The sequence below is a fragment of the Panthera tigris genome, chromosome B2, assembly GCF_018350195.1.
Source record: "Panthera tigris isolate Pti1 chromosome B2, P.tigris_Pti1_mat1.1, whole genome shotgun sequence".
NCBI classification, from domain to species: Eukaryota; Metazoa; Chordata; class Mammalia; order Carnivora; family Felidae; genus Panthera; species Panthera tigris.
In genome coordinates, this window is record NC_056664.1 from 143,487,297 (window position 1) to 143,510,260 (window position 22,964).

Sequence of the window (22,964 nt, forward strand, 5' to 3'; positions counted from 1 at the left end):
AAACGGAGTCAGAAGTAAGGGGACAACATGTCAGGGTGAAATAGACAATTTAATACGTGTGCAACACTAGCTCTGTCTAGTTACGGGGAAAGGACAGCTATCAGCGTTTTTGTAATCATGAGGTAAGGTTATCCCTTTAAATTTTTATTGTAAATTTTATCCAGTTTTTGCCAGAATATTTAAACAAAGAAGAGAAGAAAATGTGTTCTGAACAAAAGAATAACCTGTTTAAACTGTGCCTGGTCCTCCTCATTCTAGATTTAAAAGAATTAAATAAAACTCCACGTACTCAGGAAAATGACAGCGACCCTCCCTGACTCAGAGCCTGTTGAGGCGTCAGCATGGACCAGAATCTTTCAAAAAGTGTAGCCAGCAGAAAGAGCCCTTTCTCACTGGAGCTGCCACGGTGCGGTCTCTAACATGGGCCACGTTGTTTGTTCTGCATCCGTTGTGTACTTTTTTTCCGGGATGTTAAGAAATGTTTTCAACGGCTAAAAGTTTGTGTGATGTAACTTTTACTAACTTTTAAAAAGCGATGTTTTCCCCAATATGAGCATAGGTATAGTACGATTTTCTTACTCATGTAATGGATTTATTTTGGTCACCAGCAAAATTAAGGCCCATCCCGTTTCTGCTAAGTTGTCTGGTTCGGCATCTTCTGTCCACCCCTTTAACACTTTGCATTTGTCTCCGTTGTCACTGGCAGCCATCCATCGGAACAGTCCCCGTCCCGTGAAGGTGCCGCGATGCCACAGTGACCCTCCTAACCCACATCTGATTATCCCGACTCCAGAGGGATTCAGGTATTTGGTGCTCAGCTAGTCATTTGCTTTATGACTCCTCCTCTGACGTGCATGCTCACTCTCTGGGCTCCTGGGTGCTTGCTCTGTAACTAAGTATCCCTTCCGTGTCCTCCTTCAGCCTTTTTTAAAAGCTCTTTGTTGCCTTATCTTGAAATACACCACAGTGCCTTAGCTGCAAGAGAAAAAGACATGCAAGTTTACAAGACTTGTTCCTTTCAAGATAACTTAGTGTCTCTGCTTATTTATAACTTCAGGCTGCTAAATGCTGACCGGCTTTGGAATAATTCTTTTTCTTTTCTTTGAAAATGACCTTAGGAAATCAAATGTGAGTGTGCATAGCATAATAAACATTTGAAAAACCATCCTAAACGTCAGTTTAGAAGTGGTGAAACAATTGGAATGATCTTTTCAGTCTTGACTATTATGCGTGTTATGTAACCTCAAAGCAACTTAAATACTACCGTGAGTTCTGGAACTCTCGTACCAAGTCTTTCCCTCGAATGTGGTGGCATTTCTGCATCTTGAGGGAGTGAGCATTTTCTCTCCCCGTAGGATCACTTTTTAAAAGTTAATTTTATTTGACAGTATTTGCTAGGAGAAGACCACAATTACTTTTCAAAATAATGAGTTTTTTTCTTCTTCATACTTAGACCTGAATCTCAAAGAAAACTCTGCATTTTATATTTTTAAATATTTTTCCCTTCCTCACCCTATTTTATTTCTAACTGAAAACGATTCAAGAGTCCGTTCCCTTTCCTCACCTGTGTTCCTGAAGCTTCTCTTCTCGTGCCAGCACCCGGAGCGTGCCTTCAGACGCGCGGAGCCACGGCGGCCCTGCTGCTGCCGTCACTGTGGCCGCCGCCGGCCGGCCCGGTCCCTCCGGCAGCGACGCTGTGCCGCCCAAACCCATCAGCGGTGCCCATGACACCAGGTAGTCACCCTGCACCGGCTCCACGTCCCCTGGGTCCCCCTCCTGTGCACGTCCGCAGTGGCCTGGGCTTTGGGATTCGCCCGTGGGGTGTCCCGACTCAAAGGCTCTCGCGCCCAGCAGCACGAGGAGACAGTGTGCCTGATCGGTATTTCTTTGGAGCTAAACATTAACCAAAATGACCAGTAACAAGTCCACTGAGAGAGTATCGGACGAGAGAACCTAGTTCCCACCGAAGGGGACAGGAGAATCTGGGCAAGTAGCGCCTTTCCTGAGGGGTCCCGCCCCGTACTGGTTCAGAGATGGCATCTAGTTAATACCCTCCGGTGGGGATTTGTTTTTGAGGAGGGTCACTTTCCTAACCCGCTCTCCTCATTTATATAATCCTTGACTAGAAGTAGTGTATAAGAGTGGACAAGTGAGTTCGTGAGGTTGGTATCTTCTACGGAGAAAAGCGTCCTTTCTGGAGAGAGCGGTCAGACCGCTGGCGAGCTCCTGAAAACGGAGGTCTCCTGCACGAAGTCTCTGCACCCGTTCTAGTCGTTCTGACAGAGGATTTCAGCCAAGTCTCCTACACTTAGTGGAGAAAAGCCATTCAGTCACTCTTCATGACACCCCTCCGTCTGGCAGAGGGGACACACCGTCTCTGTGCTCGTCTTCGGATACACGTGGTGACAGAGTCAAACTCCAGGGGTTGAGGGCAATCCAATCAAAACAGACAAAACCGTAAAGAAACTCGGTGCTCGTAAGAGATACGAGGAGGTCATTGGCAGAAAGATGACGTACAGTTTTAGAACCTAAGACACACCAACTTGTTTTTAGACGTACTTTATAGAAGTCTAAAGCTACTGCGGTTCCATTGTTCTCCTTCATTAAAATAACAGATCACCTAAAAAATTCCACATACTTTACAGCTTAAGCTGTCGACTAAAACAATTAACAGTTAACCCTAAGCGGACTCCCCTTCACCTTCTTCACTTATGTTTAGAGCGTTGCAGGGCAGACCTTTACAGATACTGTTCTTGATGCAATGCTTCTTATACAAGTGTCACACGGGGTTAATGGAAGCGACTTGCCCCCCCAGTGCAGACTCCAGAACACTCCACCAGGGCGGCGGTGCTGGCTCCCGCGCCTGCCGCGTCCGCGTCCTCACAACATTCCTGCAGAACTGCAGAGGGGAGGGGGGAGGAGCGCCCCAGTCCTCGAGGGTCATGAAGTCTGGCCGAAGGCATCTGTGAGTGGCAGTGGTACGCTGAGCGGATGTTACTAGTCTGAAGGCCAAGTACGTGTGGTTGGCCTTCCTGTGCGTTGTCTTAGGCTTTTTCAGCATGTTACGAGCAGCGTCTCGTAAGTATTCTTCATCTTCCCGATGATGCTTCTGGACACGCAGGGATTTCCCTGCCGTCACAGTGTGCCGTCTCGAGGCCACTGTTTCCGGAGGATGAGGCTGTCGCGACTCTCTGGCGGCGTACGTGTGACCGTGGGCAGAGGGCAGCGAGGCCCTCCTGCGTCCCGGACCTGCGCCTGCCCAGTTCGGCTGACGGGAACTTGCGGGGCGGACCCCGGGGTGGCCGGCTGCTGCGCAGCCTCAGTGTGTACAGCCCGCGGTTGGCGAGTGCGCTGTGGGGAACTCTCGCGAGGCTGGAACTTCCGGGGCCGCAGGACCGCCCCAGCCTCACGGCGTGCAGGCCCCCCCCCCCCTCCCCCCCGCATCTCAGAGACTTTCTGGGTTCCTGCCCCGGGAGTTGTCACTGTGCCCCAGGGCATCCCGGAAATGTTTTGATTTGGTTGGGTTTGACTTAGGGAACAGGCTGGGCTTCAGTTACCTGACGTTGTTGATAAAACTTTCGTGCGCTGTTCTCCTTGGAACTGGCTCGTAGCGGTCTGCGAGACCGATGGTTAATTTTTCACGGCTTTGCCAAGCCGGCCGTCCCGCCGCTGAAACTGGGAGTCACAGCGGGTAGTGAGACGTTCACCGGCACGCTACCTCATTTAAGGATATTTTTTTGCCTTTTGCCCTAGCAAAGATCTCTGAGGGTGTGGAATCGGCTGATCTCATGTCTGGGAAATCAGGAACAGAGGCGTGTTGAGTGACGTGTCCTTGGTTTAGGAGTCGTGTGTTTCTTTACTTCAGCATCAGTGCTGTTCCCAGGAGATGGTGTCAGGACTCTCTGATGAGCTACATGGCACAGAGGATGCCCCCTACTCTTCAGACTTACAAGTGTTACACTGGATTTGAGAGTTTAGGGAAATAAAAAAGCATTGCCTACGGCGTCATTTGTGAACATGTGTTCAGTAGACCATGTCGCCTTAAATCCATTCAGCATATCATGAAAAAGAGCATAAATGCTACCATACTTCATAATATCATTCGTGTACAAAATACTAAACTTGTTAATAAACTAATGCCATATTTAGTGTGGATTGTTTGAATAACAGTTTTAGCACTGCCCTTATTTAATTCTGGGCTTTACTCTTTTTGGATTCATTCTGGATTTCTAAACACACTTCACTTTACTCTGGAGAAGCAGCAAATTAACCTTGTTCTTTCCGTGCTAAGCTTCCTGCTGTCCTGCACCTTTGCTTGGCTACTGCTTAAAAAGTCACTAGGTGTTTCCTTCCATTTTCTTATTAGGAGGTTTGAAATCTTTGAATCATGTAATAATTTTACATTTTAAATGGAATTAAGCCCATAAATATATAGTATGATCATAATTTTAAATATTAGCCAGTTTGACTAATAATTTTATCCATCTTGGGCTGAAATGATGGAGTTTCTACACAAGTCAATAGCAGTTCAATAAATACTGTTTTGGTTTTATTTTTGCTGTTTTTAACTTAAAACAGCATAACACAGTCAGGTTCTCATGTGTCAGCAGTGGAGGATAAAAATCCGACTGACTTCCCAGCTCCAGGAAGGGTTTCTCAGTAGCAGCACTGTTGTTCCGGGTGCAAAATTCGTTATCTGGGGCCGTCCTTTGCATTATCCTCTACTCGCTAGATGCCAGTGTCCCCAGCGGGAGAAATTACCCCTAGTTGAGAATCACCGCTCTAGGAGAATCTCACGGAGCTTTCACTTGCGGTTCCATTGAATTGACAGCTGAATTTTTAAAAATACCGAAACAGGGGTTCCAGCGTCCCTGAGAACGACCGGCTGGCCTCCATAGCTGCGGAGTTACAGTTTCGGTCCTTGAGCCGCCACTCAAGCCCCACCGAGGAGCGCGATGGTGAGTGTGAGGCCTTGGCTGTGACCCCGACCGGCTGAATCCTCTGCCTCACTTCACCGGCTTCCACTGTTGATGCCTTAGAAAGAAGTGAAGAGTAAGACAGAGGCGGCAGCACTCTCAGACATTTGATGCTCAGCATGCTGGCTTTTTAATACAGATGCCTTTTTTTAGCTTTTTTAGCTGTATCAGAGATCATGATCTCTGATACTTTAATTGCCAAGCACTCTCATCCACTTAAAAAAACAAACTGACACTGTGTGTGTTAATGGTATGCTGAGGTTTTATTACCAGGCAAGGCCTCTTGAGGTGTCGGGGGCGGGGGGTGTCCCTAAACAATCTAACGTCTGCTCAGTATTGCGTTGTCTGTTACTTATGGAAAGTTCATGTAGTTAAAGTCATGTAACACCACGGGCAGCTTCTTCGTTTGGTACACTTTTCTAGAATTGATTATAGAGACAGCTTCTCATACTCACCTCAACTAGAAATTACCAGAAAGGACGGGTTGATGGTAACTAATCATTGCCACTCACCACTTCAGTCCTGCTCTCAATTACATCAGCTGCGTCTGTGTCGTAAATCTTAACTTGTGTGAAAAACATACTTCCTGCAGAACCAGCATATCCAAAAGGTGATTCAAGTGGGTCAGCTCGAAGAAGTTGGGAACTTCGGACACTTATCAGCCAGACTAAAGGTAAGAGAGAGAATGTTGAACTTAAAACGTTTAAGCATCGAGTGAATAGTTTCAGCTAAAACATGCGTTAGCTTTTGAATTACTAGACCTTCTAAATTAATATTTAGTGATTTCTTTTAGACCTGTGACATCACTTTCTTGTGTGTAGCATGTTTGTATACATTTCCTATTTCTTCTAATAAATTATAAGCTCCTTTGGATCCGGGACGTGTTCTATGCATCTTTGTATTCTTTAAGCATACATGTGATGGTTAATTCTATGTGTCACCTTGAGTGGGCCCTTGGCATAATTCTTTGTAGGTGATAGGTATATAATTAATATTTGTGAAATGAGTAACTGTTCCTATCTTATGTTAAGCGATAAAGTTTCTGAGAAGCCAGATAGTTTGGTGAACGTGATAACTGACAGAGCTAGGACCACCGTGTGTACAGTGCTGTCTCCGAGTCCAGTACTCTTACCTCTCAGCGCCCCGTGGAAGTATGTTGCCCACCAAAGCCGAGAATAGTTGGGGCCGGGGGCGGGGGGGATTCATGGAGGAGTGAGGCTTGAGCTGGCTTTTAAAGAAAAAACAGGTTTGCATCAAGCCAGGGGGCAAAGTACAGAATAAAAAACACATCTGGAGGCCCAGTGTCTAAAGAATGTAGCAGCTGTATGGGGCAGTGTAGCCGGAAACGGAAATGATCTTGAAGGTGTTGGGGGAAGTCAGACCATGGTCGGTCTTCAATGACGGATTAAGGCCTTACCCAGGGACGGCGGGCAGCCCTTGCAGCCTCCTGAGCTGCTGGTGTGTTTGGCGAGTGGGAAGGAGGAGTGAGGAAGACACCGGCGTGGAGCGAGCTGCTGGCCTGGAGTGGGGAGGAAATGGGGAGATGGTCACACATCAGGCTGAGGTGGGATTTTAAAAAAAGGAAATGACCCTGATGCAGTCTTGGCCAGGCCTGGGGCAGGTGCGGTGCGTTTGGAGGGTTTGGAGCAGGGGATCCACAGGCTTGAGCCTGGGAGACAGGCAAGAGGGTGTCTCCACTGGCTCTCACATAATCACTAGTTCCCACGCTTACCGGGTCTTTGTGACGATTTTCAAAACAAATACTTTGTGGTCAAGAGAACTTGGGAACTGTTGGGAGACTTACAGTTCACATTCACAGAGATGGAGAAATCTTGAGAAGTTTTTACTGTAAAAAAAAAGAAAAAAAAAACCCTTTCCCAGAAATATTTGACCGTGGAGTCCATGGCCTAGTAGCTGTGAAGTCTCGTTCAGAGCCCAGTAGACTTGATGTGTCATTTACTGAGGTAGAGGGAACAGCGATTCATGTTTTAAAGAAACGGTTGTAGTGAGAAACTACAGTTAGAACATGATGCACCTTTGGGAATTTCTCTTCTCGGCGTTAACCTCAGAGCCATCCTGGTCCTCTCTTTGCTGGCCGGAAATTCAGGCTCTTACATAGCTAGGATATGGTATGAGGGCTGCTGTAATGGGTACGTGAATGAAGCAGTGCTTTTCACATTGGGGGTTGTGACACATCGGTTAGGAGGGTCGGAAAGTCAGCATTTAAAAAATCAGGATGTCTCCTAATAGTCACGCATACCTATTTACATTTCTTAAGGCAAGAAGGATACAGCATGTACTTGTGAGCCGTGTTTATCTTATGTATAACATAATATTATCCTTTTCCCAGTTTTCTCTATCTCTGTAGGAAATAAAATTACTCCAATTACAATTGTAATTAATACGGATAATCAAGATTATATAGAACCAATGCTACTAAAGAAATGCAATGTAAAAAAAATTTTAAAAATAGGATGGAGTCTGTTTCACTGTTTTATGAAACTGTTGTTCAGATACCTGTGTGTGTAAAAGTTACTTCTCACTGTCCTTCATAATCAAATAAGTTGGAGAACTAGAGATATAGAGACAGATGAAAAAATAAGGAATAGGAACAATAGTAGCTGAATCTTCCTGAGTATTGCTGTGTCTCAGGCACAAGGCTTAGCGCTTTACATGTGTGATTTCATTAAATACTCACAATAGCTCTGTACTCAAGATATTTTACTCCCATTTCACAGATTAGGAACTGGATATATAAAGAAGTCAGTTAACTTGCCCATTGTCAGACATGTGGAATATGGCGAGGTTGGGGCTTTATCCCAGGCATTCTGGTTCCAGAACCTTTGCTCTGGACTTTTTCTAGAGAAGGGATGACTGACTTCCCTTCTCATCAGAGATGCTTGCTAGAAAGGTGTGGTACTTCAGCGGAGCTGTGAGGGGTGAGGTTACTCCCTAGGCACTGTGGCGGGAAAAAGGCATTTCGGGCAGGCAGGAAAGTGGGAACATAGGCTTGGGAGTGGGGAACGGCTTGCCGTGTTCTAGGAGTGTGTTCGGTTTGGCTTGTCTGGGACCTGTGGTAGGAGAATAGAAGGAGACTACTTGTAAAAGTGAACTGGGAAAGGTAAACTGGGTCCAAATTCCACACGGCCCCGAATCCTGTGGGAAAGACTTGGATTTTTGGTAAACAGGTTGTTGAGAACCATGAAATAAATTTAAGTAGGAAAGGAACATGATCAAACTTTACGTGCTAGTTAGACAGATCTGGCCAACAAGAGTGGATTGGAGACAGGAGAGGCTGGAGGCAGGTGGGAGGTTGCCAAGCCACAGCCTGGGGGGAGGAAGGCACCCGCTGTGCCTGACTAGCCTGTGTTTTATGTATGTACCTGTGCACGGGGGGGGGGGGGGGGGGGGGGGGGGGGGGCGGTGCCGGGAGCTCTTGGACACACCTGCTCCTTTGTGCCTTGCCGTGCGGCAGTGGTCACGTGCAGTGCTCTGTTTCTGTGATTATTTGCCGGACGTCGACTCACCGCTAGTGACTGGGGACTCCTGCGTTTGTGATTCTCTCTGCAGACACTGCTTCCAAACAAGGACCCATAGAGGCTATCCAGAAGTCGGTCCGATTGTTCGAAGAAAAGAGGTATCGAGAAATGAGGAGAAAGAATATCATTGGTCAAGTTTGTGATACCCCTAAATCTTATGATAATGTTATGCACGTAGGCTTGAGGAAGGTGACCTTCAAGTGGCAAAGAGGAAACAAAATTGGTAAGGAAACTGAGGAACGTGACACAAAGGTCGCCTCTCTTAGAAATGGCAATAATTGCACGTCTTTAGGTTCAAGCCGTTTCTCTTATAGACGTGGCAGATCTTTTGCAGAGGGTTCTGGTTTTTTGTATGTGCAAATGTCATATATCTGTAAAATGTGTTCTAAGAGCAATATGAGAGGAGATTTTGGATTTTTAAGTGGCTCATTAAACCGACTGGTTTTGCTTGATAACTCCAGAAGTTGCCAGTTAGCCATTTGTTCCAGTTGATATTCTTACGATCGTGTTCCCTCAAGAACATTACCGAAGAGAGACTGGATGCAAATAGAGACAGTCTTTCCTAAAACGTTGCCTATTAATTCATTTCCAGGTGAAATAACTCATGGGAGATTGTGTGACAGAAGGAGCCTGATGATGTCTCAGATCCTTCCCTCTTTTAAATGCATCGATCTATGGAGTGTTTAGGTCTGATGAGGCAAACGCAGTTGTAATATAGGACTCTGGGAGCCTCCGGGACCCTGAAGTTTCCGTAGAGCTATCCATAGGCGCAGGAAACACTGGAAACAATGAAGTGCTGTAGAAATGTTATCAATTACTGTTACCAGTCTTAGCCATATATGCCCTTAGTTTAATGTCCCCAAAGATACGTTGGTGCAGTATCCACTCCTGCACACAGGCTCACTCCTGGCTACTCCCCGTGCCCCACCCTGACCCTGACCTCCTGAAGGGTCATAAGGGCTCAGAGTGTGCACCTTCGTACCTCTTCCGGGGTTTGCCAAAATCACTTCTACTCTTTATAGGTATTTACAGGTAAGGCACAGCGAAGAGATGGCTTTCGGTTATTGGGGGACATTCAGAAACGTTTTGGGTCTTGCGATAGTAGACTCTAGGTAAGCATAACTGTAGGTGTCTGAATATAGATCCAGAATTCAAAAGAGTATTGTACATCTGAGTGACTTAAAATGACTTAGCTTTGGTGACTGAGAGCAGTGTGTTTGTTCTGTTCACAGGGGAGGGGCAGTACGGGAAGGTCTACACCTGCATCAGTGTCGACACTGGCGAATTGATGGCTATGAAGGAGGTGAGTGGTCTGGCCTTCCCGGAGGCCCTTCTGTTCGGAGGCTCTCTGTGAGACAGAGATTTGGTAAAGCAGCTCGTTTGTGAGGCCTTCTTAGCGCACAGAGCCAACTCGGGTGCCTCCGTGTTGCGTCGTCTGGGCAGATACACCGAGACGGCAGAGTAACGGGGTGTCCGACTCCAGTGCGGATCCCGGTGAGGCTGCTGAGACCGGTGCACACGTGGTTCTGCCCCCACGCGGGGATGCTCGGGGCCGTACCGGGGAGGCAGGCAGAGTTAGCCGAAGACCCAGAGCACGGTGACAACGGTAGCGTCTTGGCGGGGAGTCCGGGGAGGAGCCATCTGCAATCGGCTTCAGAAACAGCTGCACCTAGGATGGGGGGGAGCCGGGAAAAGCCGAGGAGGCCCGTCAGGGAAACGGATACCGTTGTCGCTCGTGGGGAGACGCTTCGGGACTCCGAAGGGCAGAGGAGCCCTTCGAGTGGAGGACGAGTGTGGGGCTGCCACGGCCGTTCGTGTGGGCGCAACAGCCCCCCGCGCAGCCCCCGGGCCTCCCTTTCGCAGCTCCCGGGGCATTTCGTGTCTTCCCCGCGTGGCTCTTCCCCGCCCTGCTCCTTCAACCTCATTGTCACTTGGCCGGAAGCGTCCTGAGGGCAGAATCCTCTCTCATCTCTGCCTTCCCAGAACCTAGACAGCTGTGATCGCCTACTGACCGTCTAGTGGTTTTGTGAGTTTGGTCCGCACTTCGGAGTGTGATCCCGTGAGCAGGTTGCTCGCTCATCAGTATCGTAAAGCAGGCGCATTTTATTCGCGTGGCCCGACAAAGGAAAGAAAGACCCAAAATCGAGTCACAAAGACAATGACCGTAGTCCCGTGGGTCTGGGTGGTACAAACGTCAGGAGACGGCCTCCCGGCCCCCGCGTTCGAAAGGTGTCTTGTCCTGGTTTGTGGCAGGACTGACGCTAATCGATGGTTTTCTTTTCACAGATTCGATTTCAACCTAACGACCATAAAACTATCAAGGAAACTGCAGACGAATTGAAAATCTTTGAGGGCATCAAACACCCCAATCTGGTTCGGTATTTTGGTGTGGAGCTGCATAGAGTAAGCCAACTTTGGTCACACGGTTTTGTGTGAGGAATCAGTTAAGGGCGCAGGTGGAGTCCTGTTCTACATCACAGGTCTTCTCATTTCAGAGCACAGTAACTTTGCCTAATTATCAGGAAATCTCCATGAGTTACATCATTTCTGCCTTCTCTCTGAAACTAGAGGAGTTCTTCCTAAAATGTAAGTTGTAGACTGTAGTCGTTAACCCGACATTATAAAGCACTGAAACCCATCCTGCCAGTCAGAAGATTCTTCCAACGTGCCCCTTACACAGCGCGTTACTTTCCCCCCAGTTTTCACTGAACCGCTGTTGTGTGCGCTATCGAGTAACGCTGATTTTCCTTTTACACGTGTGTAAGGGCCCATTGTGAAACGAGAACGTTACAGCCTCAGATTCGTTTCCCCCCTTGTGTTTAGAAGTAAACACTTGGAGGGAAAGAGGATAACTTGGAGCGTCCCGGTGGAGTCTGAACTTCCGGGGGAAGTTGAACGGTGATTTTTAATGTTTTCCCAAACAGATTCGTGTCTGAAAAGGATGTGTTTCAGTACTTAATAATACATTCGTAGGGACAGCCCTGTTGGTCCCTGTCTGAGATTATATAGCAGACTTCGTTTCAGAGGTTTATGGACACTTATCACCTGCGATTTGGAGAAGACGTTCTTGTCCCAACCAGCTGTATAATTCCAGACAGAGGAGGCGGGCAGACACCTGTGTGCAGGAGCGAGAAATGGCTGCTACAAGACAGATTCAGTGTCGAGGAGGACAGGTGTAGCCTACCGTTAGAAAGAAGATTCCTTTGGGGTGTGACCTGTGACGTTTTCCAGATTCTTCGCTTAGCATACGTGTGAACACGCGGCTGCGTCTTCTTCCACCCGCAGGAAGAAATGTACATCTTCATGGAGTACTGTGACGAGGGGACGTTAGAAGAGGTGTCGAGGCTGGGACTTCAGGAGCACGTCATCAGGCTGTATTCAAAGCAGATCACCGTTGCCATCAACGTCCTCCACGAGCACGGCATAGTTCACCGAGACATTAAAGGTAACCCCCTGGGACGCCTGGAGGGCTCAGTCGGTTCAGCGTCTGCCTCTTGATTTCGGCTCAGGTCACGATCTCACGGTTCGTGGGTTCCGCGCGGAGCCCGCTTAGGATTCTCTCTCTCTGCCCTCTCCTACATGCGGGTGCTTGCGCACGCTCTCTCGCTCGCTCGCTGTCGCTCTCGCTCTCCCTCTTGCTCTCAAACTAAACATTAAAACGAAGGTGATCCCCATACTCACCTGGCTGCCGGAGACCAGACTCCTTGGTGCCCCGCACCAGAACGTGGCTGCTGCCAAGACACTCGTTCCCACTCCCACACGTCAGTTCTCCACAAAGAAGTACCCTTACTGGCAATATGCTTCCACAAAGAGCCCAGTATCGAGAGGCCACGTAGAACACTTGTCTCCACCCATGAGCCGATAAGTCTGCTCTTTGCGGGTCACACTCTTTTCAGTGAGGTCTGTTTTCTAAGAATAACATTTGCGGGGCACCCGCAGGGCTCAGTCAGTGAAATGTCTGACTCTTGACTTTGGCTCGGGTCACGATCTCAGGGTTCATGGTTTCCAGCCCCACATCAGCCTCTGCACTGACCGCAAGGAGCCTGTTGGAGATTCTCGCACTCTCCCTCTCTCCCTGCTCTTTCCCTGCCTGTGCTCTCTCTCTTTTTCTTTCGAAATAAATAAACTTTCAAAAAAAAAAAAAGAAATTTGCTATTTTTATAGGCTGATTTAGCCAAGCTTGTGTATTTACTAGACGTTCACTGCCGGAGCTCTTTTCCCCGTGTCCGGACTCTTTGGTATTTCCATGTGGACCTCATGAATGTGTGAAGTGACAGTGAGTCTGAGATGGAAGCCGTGTCCTGGGCGAGAGCGTTTATTGACGCCAGCCTCCTCCAGTATAGAGTTCTGCCAATGACTGACTTGGTCACGCTGATTGATTTGAAGCGCTTTTGTTTTCTGGCGTGAGGGGAATGGTCCTGCTGGTCTCAGAACTGTCCCTCTGGCGTATGCCCCTGGCCTTTGTATTTGGGAGTCTTCGAGGTAATTCAAGTGACGAATTACTGGTCTCCCATGGGTCCTCGAGTAAAGGACTCCACTCTGTCACACAGCCTGAGGCCAGCCTAAACACGTTCACTCTAGAATTGGCTGACTTCCAGCCGGGCCCTAGACCCGGGGCGGGGATGGATTACACCAGAACCTGCTTTGGTCTGGGTGTAAGAGTTGTCCACCCTCTCTGCAGTGGCTTGCCCTGAATCCCCAGCGTCCTCCAGTCTCCTTGCCTCCCCACCTGCCCGTCTGCCGACACCGCTGCTGGGGTCATTCTGAGCACTTGTTTAATTGGTTCTTTGTCAGGCCACGGCATTGCCTGTTTGCAGTTGTTCTGTCTCTGACCCCTGTCACAAAATGGTACCTTCCTGTCGTCGGCACAGCCAGGGTCCTTGAATCAATCCATTCACTTGTGTCTTTGTGACATTTGTTATAATTCAGCACCGCCAGTGTGCACATGTGGGCCAGCTCCAGAGTCGTGAAGTTAGCGCTGTCGAGTCCGCTGTGGGGACAGCGTACCCTGGGAGCACTGGGGCGCTGAGGACTCCTTGTTAGATGTCAGCTCATCGTGTGGCTGCTTATCTAACGCGAGTGGCTCCATCATGCTTTTTGAGGAAGGTGCCACAGGACGCACGGTGCCGGAGAGATCGTGGAGCCTCGAGCTGCCCGGAGCCGGGAGCGTAAGCCCGGACTCCAGCTGGGGTACGCGAGGCACGTTGCTTGTAGAGACAGAAGCAGGCGGCAGAGCGTTCTCTTCAGGGAGAGGGTGACGTCCGCCCAGGGCGGCCTCGGTCGGCCTACGGGGCAGCGGTGCGTGTGCCGGGCCTTCCGTCCGCGCCCACTGTTTTCAGGGACCGACAGCATTTGCACCATATACACAGCTCCTTTTTGTCTCTGGGTTTTTAGTGTCAGAGTTTGTGCGTGTATTTCACTTCAGAACCTATCGGTCAAAGCTGTTTGTACGGATATTAAAATTGCTTTGTATTAACATTTGCGAATAAGGCTTAAGAGTCTTTCTGTGATTATCTTTGTAAGTGGAGTTTTATGAAGCTTTGTGTAATTCAGTTTGTGAAGCAAGTCCCTGGGAGTTCTGGTTACCGTGCAAGCTTAAATGCACCTGCGTGCCCTTCTTCTTCCGGTTAGGGGCCAACATCTTCCTCACCTCGTCTGGACTCATCAAGCTCGGGGATTTCGGATGCTCCGTAAAGCTTAAAAACAACGCACAGACCATGCCGGGCGAAGTGAATAGCACCCTGGGGACCGCAGGTAGGGACTGGCCCGATCGGGCTTTGCGAAGGCGACTCATTACAGCGCGCTTGCCGTCTGGGCTTTCCATCACCCCTGTTGTCAGCTCGACCCGGGAACAGGGAGGAGGGTTTCTAAACACCTTTTCCCCCAGAGTGAGAGGCAGGAGGAAAGTTCTCCTTCTCTTCCCCGGAACACTGTCGTTTGTTGTTCACATGGGGGATGTTTAAACGATTCCAGCCCAAACTCAGCCGTATGTATATTAAACACGATGGTATGGGCTGGTATGTTTTTTCCTTTTCGAACATAACCTCTTGATTGTCCAGCACCTGTGACCGTTTCATGTCTGTCTAAAGCAGACAGGCAGTTTGGAGCATTATCGGCCCTTCTAAAGGAAAAGGAGTGGGTAGGCACACCCAAGAGTAAGTGAATGTCTTCACACACGGGGACGTGCTACCCACACAGCCACGCCCACACCTGGCCTGCTCCTCACCACGGTCCACTCTTTTGTCCCCTTTAAGAGGGACGTGCAGAAAGGGTAATTAATTTGTTTCGACTGTTCAGTGGCATAAAGCTTTTCATCCTCTTTTGTAGTGCAGGTTTCACATTTTTAATGTGAATACAGTTTATCTGAAGATTTGCTATTCAAAAATCGTCCTTTAGACAGTAATTCAGCCTCTTAAAATGTTCACTCAGAAAACTGATTCGAGATGTCTGTTGCTTTTGATATTTCCTATTACATAACTCAGAGAAAGATCTCCCTGCCTGCCCCCAGCAAACTAGTTGTGTCTTTTATGTGGAATATTAGACAATATTAATTCCATGGTTGGCTTGATTACCGTGTGCTACTGTGTTTATAACCTATTCCTATCCCCGTATCTGTGACTTTTAAAGCATACATGGCTCCAGAAGTCATCACTCGCGCAAAAGGAGAAGGCCACGGGCGTGCCGCTGACATCTGGAGTCTGGGGTGCGTCGTCATAGAGATGGTGACTGGCAAGGTAAGCGGGGGGCACACCTGGGGGCAAACCCCCGGGGGGGCTCTGTACCCTGATAAGACTGGACGTGTGCTTGTATCATTTATTATCAATACCACGGACATATCTGCTAACTAGAGGCCACGACTAAAGATTAAAAAATGTGACCTGTCAGGGCACCTGGGTAGCTCAGTCGGTTAAGTGTCCGACTTCGGCTCAGGTAATGATCCCGTGGTTCATGGGTTCGAGCCCCGCATCGGGCCCTGTGCTGACAGCTCAGAGCCTGGAGCCTGCTTCAGATTCTGTGTCTCCTTCTCTCTCTACCCCTCCCCCACTTGTGCTCTGTCTCTCTCTCAAAAATAAACATTTAAAAAAAAATAAAAAAATAAAAAATGTGACCTGTCAAAAGATACAGTACTGTGAAGACGAGTGACAGACTAGGAACCAGATATTTATAAGATTTATAACTTCGAGCACTCTTACGAGGGAATAAAAAAAGTATGAAGCTGGAGTTAAAACACTGAGAAGCGAGGAGCTACAGAAGGAAACAGGAAGCCAGAAACTTAGGTCCACTCAACAACTGGCATGTGAGGGCAACTTTATTCATAACTTGCCAGACTTGGAAGCAGCAACCAGGGTGTCTTTCAGTAAGTGAGTGGATGAGCCAACTGGAAATGCGGACGACGGAATATTAGGCAGCAACGAAAAGAGATGAGCTGTCAGAAGACGACTTGGAGGAACCGTGAAAAGCACGCGACCACGTGACAAGCTGATCTGAAAACACCACCTATGTATAGTGTGATTCCAGCACGTGACATTCCAGGAGAGGCAAAACCGTGGAGGCAGTAGAAGGATCAGTTGTTGCCAAGGGCTGTGGGAAAGGGAAGGAAGGGGGAATAGATCGAGCACAAGGATTTTTAGGGCAATGAGGCTGTTCTGTAGGACCGAGTACCTGCAAAGTCTAAAAACTTATCTTTTGGGGGGCGCCTGGGTGGCTCAGTTGGTTAAGCATCTGACTTCGGCTCAGGTCACGATCTCACAGTACGTGAGTTGAGCCCCGCGTCGGGCTCTGTGCTGACAGCTCGGAGCCGAGTCCACTTTGGATCCTCTGTCCTCCTCTCTCTGCGCCTCCCCCGCCTCACATATTCTCTCACTGTCTTTCAAAGATAAATGAGCACTAAAAAAAGTTAAAAAGTTTATTAAAAAAATTCATTTTTTGATGAAAATACTACTAAACGAGGCAAATGTATAAAGGTACCATCGTGTGTGTGTGTGTGTGTGTGTGTGTGCGCGTGCGTGTGTGTGTGCGTGCGCACGTGCAGCAGCATCATTTTTGTAAAGCAGAAGATGTTACAAACCTCTCGTGTTATTAGTAGGAAACTGTATTATACCTTGCGGCCTCTGAATGAAATAGCATTTTATTGTTATGTTTTATGATATGTAAAATAACCAGAGCTTCGCACTAATAGAATTTCATGTTCACTATTCAATAAGGTAGTGTAGTAATTCCCTATAACTGTTGAGTTTTATATGTTTTCTTGACATATTTACATCATTTTATATGTTACATTTTTTATCGTATGATGTGGCTTCTAGGTAATGCTGGGCTAACAACACCCACACGGGGTCGGCAGCCTACGCTGACCACCTGGTTTTGTAAATAAGGTTTTATTGGCATTCAGTCACACCCATTCATTTATACACCTTCCGTGGCTGCTGTCACACCACAGTGGGAGAACTGAGGAGTTGTGGTAGAGGTCACGTGGTCCGCAAGCCTAAAATATTTACCGTTTGGCTCTGTAGCTAAAAGTTCGCTGGCCTCTGGCATATATTAATATTGAGGTGCCTGAAAAGACTTGAAAGTTTCATTTTTTTTTTAAGGCCATGTAGTATTAAAACCTGTTTTTTCCCTCTTTTAGAGGCCTTGGCATGAATATGAACACAACTTCCAGATTATGTATAAAGTGGGCATGGGGCACAAGCCACCGATCCCTGAAAGACTAAGCCCAGAAGGAAAGGACTTCCTGTCTCACTGCCTTGAAAGTGAGCCCCGGATGAGGTGGACGGCCAGCCAGCTCCTCGACCACGCCTTCGTCAAGGTTGGGCAGATCGCTGAACAGTGTTTTTCATGTTTCAGTGTTTGAGTTCTGCTTATGTCTGGCACTGAAGGAATTTGGGAACTTAGATATAAAATCCCTATATCTGGAATGGAAAGGAGGTCAACGTATTATGCCAAGGGGTTTTGTATGTTATTTTGGGGGGATAAGTGTTCATTGGGGTCCTCTGCTTGATCCATCCGGGTGTGTTTGCAGTGCACTTGAGGCTGTTAAGTGGAATTTTTAATGGAACTGGCCGAACGACCCTGTTTCTACTCTGGAGAGTGCGTAGGCTGCTTGAGTACAGGGTTAGTAATGACTAAATTCTAGGAGGTAGAGATGGAGTTAGTAATGACTACATTCCAGGAGAGTAGAGACCGGGTTAGTAATGACTGAGTTCTACTAGGAGAGTAGGAATGGGGTTAGTAATGACTATGACTAAATTCTAGGAGAGTAGAGAAGGGTTAGTAATGACTCAAATCTAGGAGAGTAGAGATGGGGTTAGTAATGACTGAGTTCTACTAGGAGAGAGTAGAGGCAGGGTTAGTAATGACTAAATTCTGGGAGAGTAGAGACGGAGTTAGTAATGACTGAGCAGTCCGTATGTTCAGAGCTGTGATAATGGTACGCGTGCTATGTTGTGGGGTCACTGAGAAGAGCAGTTTAATCCAGCTAGGTAATCTCAGGTATTGCTTGCTCTGGAATGAGATGCCTGAGCTGTGTGGGAGGGTTTGGAGGGGTCAGGCAGGGAGGGAGGGGTATGGCAGGGTGAAGAGGGTAAAACAGTCAAGGAACTGTGTGTGTAGATGGATCCTAGGATGTGGAAACTGGTAAAAGGTAAGGCTGGAAAAGTAAGCAGGCGCCACGTGAAGGAATTTCAGTTTTATTATAAGCATAATAGTAAATAGTGCTTTAGAATGATCCTTCTGGCAACAGAATAGTGAGGAAGTTGCTGATACAGCTAATAGGCTGGGCATGGGGGGTCAGGGGCGAATTATCAGCAATATTTAGGGGTTAAAATGGCCACCACCAAGTAGCTGATGAGCTGAGAAAGGCGAGTGAGGGTGGGGTCCAGGACGGCTCCCAGGCCCCGGCTTGGGTCACCAGGTTAGAGACCCCGTTGGCCAAGAGGGGTGTAGAGGCAGCTGGCGGGGTGCTGAGTCATGGAGGTGGCGGTTCTGTCTGTGGCAGATCACGGTCGAGGCGCGTTTGGAACGTCTGCTCAGAGACTTCAGATGGGCACGTAGGTGTTGCGGGCCCGCGCCCAGGAGAGAGTGGGGCCCAGATGCAGACCCGGGAGACAGAACGTTGCTGGGAGAGTATTCCAGGGAGAAGTGGGGTGCCCGTGAAACCCTGGGAAAACAACACTGGAAGGGCCTTGCAGGGGAGCCCCCGATAGAGGAAAGGACGATGCGGAAGAGAGGAGTGACCACGTTCATGGGTGGGTGGAATTAGGGAACAGACAGCTGGATTTGCTATGTAGATATTAAGGATCTGTGATTAAAAAGACACTAATTTCTTTGTTATAAAGCATACAGACAGACTCTTACCGCTTTCAGTGGTCAGGCGACAGAGCAGTGACTTAGCTCTGACCTTACTCGCCGCACCAGCCGAGCCTCCCCCCGCCGGCTCAGCGCTGGGAACGTGGAGGCGGCGGCAGTGACTCACCGTGAGTTGTGCAGGGACCGTGAATCGTGTTCAGCTCTCTCCTGCCTCCCTCACAGGTTTGCACAGATGAAGAATGAAGCCAGTCGGTCTGTGGCCTGGTGGTGTGTGTGCTCGGAGAATTCTCTCAATCACTACTGTATGTAATATTTACATAGAGACTGTGCCGAGAAGCAGTGTAAGCCTTTTTAACCTTCCAAGACTGAAGACTGCACAGGCGACAAGCGTCACTTGTCCTGCTGCTCCTGTCTGTTCGATGCGGCGCGGGGCCCTTCCGCGTGACGGTGTCCACGAGGTAAAGAAGCTGCATGTTAAGTGCCATTACTACTGTACACGGACCATCGCCTCTGTCACCTGTTTCTCGTGTGACTGAGGACCGTGACGTCAGTGTAGTATTTTTGACCTTCCCAGGTTCAAAAGCAGTTGTAGTGTTATCGGTGTCCTGGGCCTTGTTGTTAAACTTCTTGTTTGTCGAGTGCACTGACTGTGAAACCTTACCCTTTTGTCGTTGGCAAGCCACGGGCTTGTTACGCAAAGGCTGATTGATGAAATTTCAGAAAAAGGTTCTTTTTTCAATAAATGGTTTATTTTAGGAAAGTTCAGTTATACGGTCTCTTAATGGTTATCAGCTTCAGGGCCTAGACGTTACCTGAGACAGAGGTGTGTTGCTCTCACTCGTGTGTTCCCGTACCAAAGGGGTGCAGTCAGATGCACTAGAGACCGGCGCCGTCCTTCAGGACCTAGGACCTCCTGGGTTTTCGTGAAGAGTGAAGCAGACAAAGGAAACACCACTCAGGATGCAGGAGGGCCCCTTTAAATTCTCCTACGTCACCCGGGCAGTGTGGGAGGGTGAAAGGGTAAGCCTCGTTACCGCATGCTGGATGGAGGCCATCGATGTGTACCCCAGGATGGAGAGGTGACAGGTGAGTGGTAGGCACCGCCGAATGAGCTCTTGAGGAGAAAGCATCTTTGGCAGAAGGTGACCTTCCAGCAGTTGGTTCTCTAAACTAGCCCAAAGTAGATGTCATTGATGGTGTTCTTTGGTTTCTTTTTTGCGATTAAGTTTTTAAAAGATTGAGCTTAAAGCTTCCTGAGATCTTTTCGGAAGCTGACACCGAACGGCTGACTCTGGGAGCTCATTTCTCCGGCACGTTGTGCGTTCACCTTCCCTCCTGGGCGGTAGTCCCCTTCGAGAGATGAATGGCCAGAGAACGTTGGCATCACAGCAGGATTATACAGACACTTCGATTTTTTAAAAACATTTCAGCTCTTTCAAACAGCTCTTTGAGGTAGAATTCACCTGATCTTGGACGGATACCGTTAGGTGACTCTCCGTAATCAGTTGTACGTTTGTACAGCCGGCCGTCTTCACGGTCCGTCTCAGAACACCCCTCCACGGAGAAGCCTCGTATCCGCTTGGATCCCCCTTCCCGAGCCGTAGGTGACCACTCAGCCACCTCTTCTGATAGCTCGCCCTTTCCGGGCATGCCGTTCAGACGAATTTGACTGTACGTGGTCTTTTGCGTCCGGCCTCCTTCACTGAGCTTGGTACTTCTGAGGCTTATCCGGGCCCTTGCACGCCCCGGGACTTTCTTCCTCTGCGGTGCCGAGCGCTCCAGTGAGTGCAGACGCTGCACACGCGACTTCTTCACCGACGAGCTCCACGCTTTGCTTATCGGGGGCAGCGCTGCTCTGAACATTCACTCGCACGTGTTCGCGTGGACAGACGTTTTCATCTCTCTCGGCAGTGGGACTTCTGGGCCACGTGGCGAATCCACGCTCAGTATTTTAAGAACGTGCCAAACTGTTCCCCCAGTGGCCACACGTCCTGCGCTCCCACCGGCCACGTGCGAGGGTTCTGGCTCCTCCATAACCTCCACGGGACTTGTCGTTCTGATCGCGTCCACTCTGTGGGAAACGCTGGCTCACTGGGGGCTTGGTCCGCATTTCACTGAGGAGGGTGAACATTTTTTCTCCTGCGTGTTGGCCATTTGTATCTTCTTTGGTGACATGTCTGTTCACGTCCTTTGCCCATCTTTTAATTGGGGTATTTGTTGTCGTCTGATTGAATCGTGAGAGGTTTTTATATATTTTGGACACAAGCCCTTTACCGGGGATATGATTTATAGTCGCTTTTTTCTCCCCGTCTGTCTTTTCTCTTAATGGTGTCTTTTGAAATCTGGCTCATTAACTTGTTCTTTATTGCATGCTCTCTTGATATCCTATCTAAGAAATCATTACCGGGCCCAAGGTCATGAAGATTTACACTTAGGTTTTCTTCAAAGACTTTTCATGGTTTCTGCTCTTATGTTTAGGCTCAGCGTCAGTTTGTAGGTAATTGTCATGTGTGACGTCGGTAGGGTTCACCGTGCACTTCAAGTGACTCGTTCCCTAACTTCCACTGTGGACGAGACAGAGCAGTGGAGGAGGAGCTGCCCCACCCACCGCCACCCCTGTCCTGGAGCCTCGGCCTTTCTGCCTCAGATGCGCACCGCTCATTCTAGGCGCTGCCCCGTGTGGGCAGGGGGTGGGGTACTGTGGTTTTGCGATGTTATTTTGCATAAACTTTAGAAGTCTGAGCCACCCTGCACAGGTTGATCACCTTTGTTAATTCTCTCCACTGCTCTCCTTCCTCATCGTTTGCAAACATCCAGATGGAAATGGCTCTGGGCTGCACCGGTAACTCCTGATTTCCTAAAGTGCTTGGGAGGGATCCCGCTAGAGACTACAGAGCAAGAAAAAGTGCGATTTGTGTGGTGTAATGCGGTTTTGAAGTCCAAAGGGATTGTTATTCCAGAATCGTAACTTTGTATTCATGCTGCTTACCTCCTTAAATTTCAACAGAACAGAGATGCCAGAAATGTCAAAAATACCCAGTTTCTCCAACATGCAAAACAAGACTTTCCTTTCATATGAAAACAAAATGTTAAAGGTAAAAATTGTATGAGTCTTATTCAGTGGGAAGCTTTACTAACATGGTCGTAGGAGTATTTTCTAGATACTGAAAAGATCTAAGTAGGTACTTGATAAGTGCTTGTCAGACCATTCAGAACCTTAATATTGAAGCAGAACGAGGCTGCAGGGGCTGAGGAATGCCTCGTTTCGAGCTGCTTATCCTTCACTGGAGAAAGCTTTGCTTTTTTTCACCACCAACTCTGCTTCAACATACCGTGTATAACGTCCTGGATTTTATTTTGGCCCGTTTGCATTTAAGAAAGGTTCTTACTTTTACTTCAGGAAAGGGAATCAAAAGACCATGGAAGGTCACTTACTAAAGCGTCTGAGTCAGCGCCCCCTTCATCTCACCAGCCTTCCCTGAGTGCCCGGTGCCCCGGCCCTGCCCTGGAGGGCTGATGCTCTCAGGAGACATGCGCTAACCATTTAGGTCAAGTTTCCCGTACTCTGTTTCTGACACCTTAGCGGTTGGTGACAGGTGCTGGGAATGGTACAGGATGTCATGGGTCTAGAGAAACCTGAGTACATGAGTCCCCTACCCTCCTCTCAAGTTGTAGGGCCGTGCTTGGCGGCACCGTTGCCTTAGGACTGAAAGCCTGGAAGCCTCTGGAGTGGTTGGTTTTCGTTTACCCTTGTGGAAACTCTGGAAATACTCAAAACACAAGCCAGGGGTGCGGGAGCGCGTTGCAGATTGTGGTGTGCGTTCTTTCGTGGCTGACGCGTCAGGCTCCTGTGCCGCTCGGGGCGCTCCGTGCGGAGGGAGCCTCACACGGGCCCCTTGGTGGGGGGGGGGGGGGGGGGGGGGGGGAGGGAGGGGGGGGGGGGAGGGAGGGGAGGGGGGCTGGCCTTGAGAAGGGACTTGCCCTTCCGTCTGGCATGTCGATCAAGGAAGTGAGCTTCATTCAATCCTGGCAAAAAATTAAAAAATGGTTTTAAAAATGGTTTTTAATTAAATCTCTAGGGATACTTTTAGGAAATCATCCTCCTCCGATGCAACCAGTTCTTTATCTGCGCAGCCACAGT

General features: G+C 48.6%; 1 protein-coding gene and 1 long non-coding RNA gene across 13 annotated transcripts in view; one reads left to right on the plus strand and one right to left on the minus strand.

Moving 5' to 3' along the window:
• MAP3K4 (mitogen-activated protein kinase kinase kinase 4) overlaps positions 1–19,583 on the plus strand; it is a 109,989-nt gene extending 90,406 nt beyond the window's left edge. For 3 of the 11 annotated variants that reach the window (XM_042987469.1, XM_042987470.1, XM_042987471.1), the window contains 12 exons: positions 707–803; positions 1,597–1,734; positions 4,858–4,958; positions 5,569–5,649; positions 8,547–8,738; positions 9,748–9,818; positions 10,802–10,918; positions 11,801–11,960; positions 14,147–14,269; positions 15,143–15,249; positions 17,145–17,324; positions 19,046–19,583. In XM_042987469.1, the coding sequence (XP_042843403.1) occupies positions 707–803; positions 1,597–1,734; positions 4,858–4,958; positions 5,569–5,649; positions 8,547–8,738; positions 9,748–9,818; positions 10,802–10,918; positions 11,801–11,960; positions 14,147–14,269; positions 15,143–15,249; positions 17,145–17,324; positions 19,046–19,066 (1,388 nt within the window). In that variant the 3' untranslated portion in view covers positions 19,067–19,583. Of the gene's footprint in view, positions 1–706; positions 804–1,596; positions 1,735–4,857; positions 4,959–5,568; positions 5,650–8,546; positions 8,739–9,727; positions 9,819–10,801; positions 10,919–11,010; positions 11,102–11,539; positions 11,651–11,800; positions 11,961–14,146; positions 14,270–15,142; positions 15,250–17,144; positions 17,325–19,045 lie in introns of those variants that run through there. The other 8 variants (XM_015544311.2, XM_015544312.2, XM_042987472.1 and 5 more) reach the window with 7 other exon arrangements.
• LOC122238806 lies at positions 798–8,069 on the minus strand. Of its 2 annotated transcripts, none has more exons than XR_006217994.1 (4): positions 7,675–8,069; positions 6,394–6,495; positions 5,489–5,643; positions 798–975 (listed from the first exon to the last, which is right to left on the minus strand). It is a non-coding gene; the product is annotated as an uncharacterized LOC122238806 (long non-coding RNA). The 2 variants fall into 2 exon arrangements; XR_006217993.1 differs by lacking the exon at positions 798–975 and adding an exon at positions 4,327–5,034.
• Positions 19,584–22,964: the final 3,381 nt, after the last annotated feature.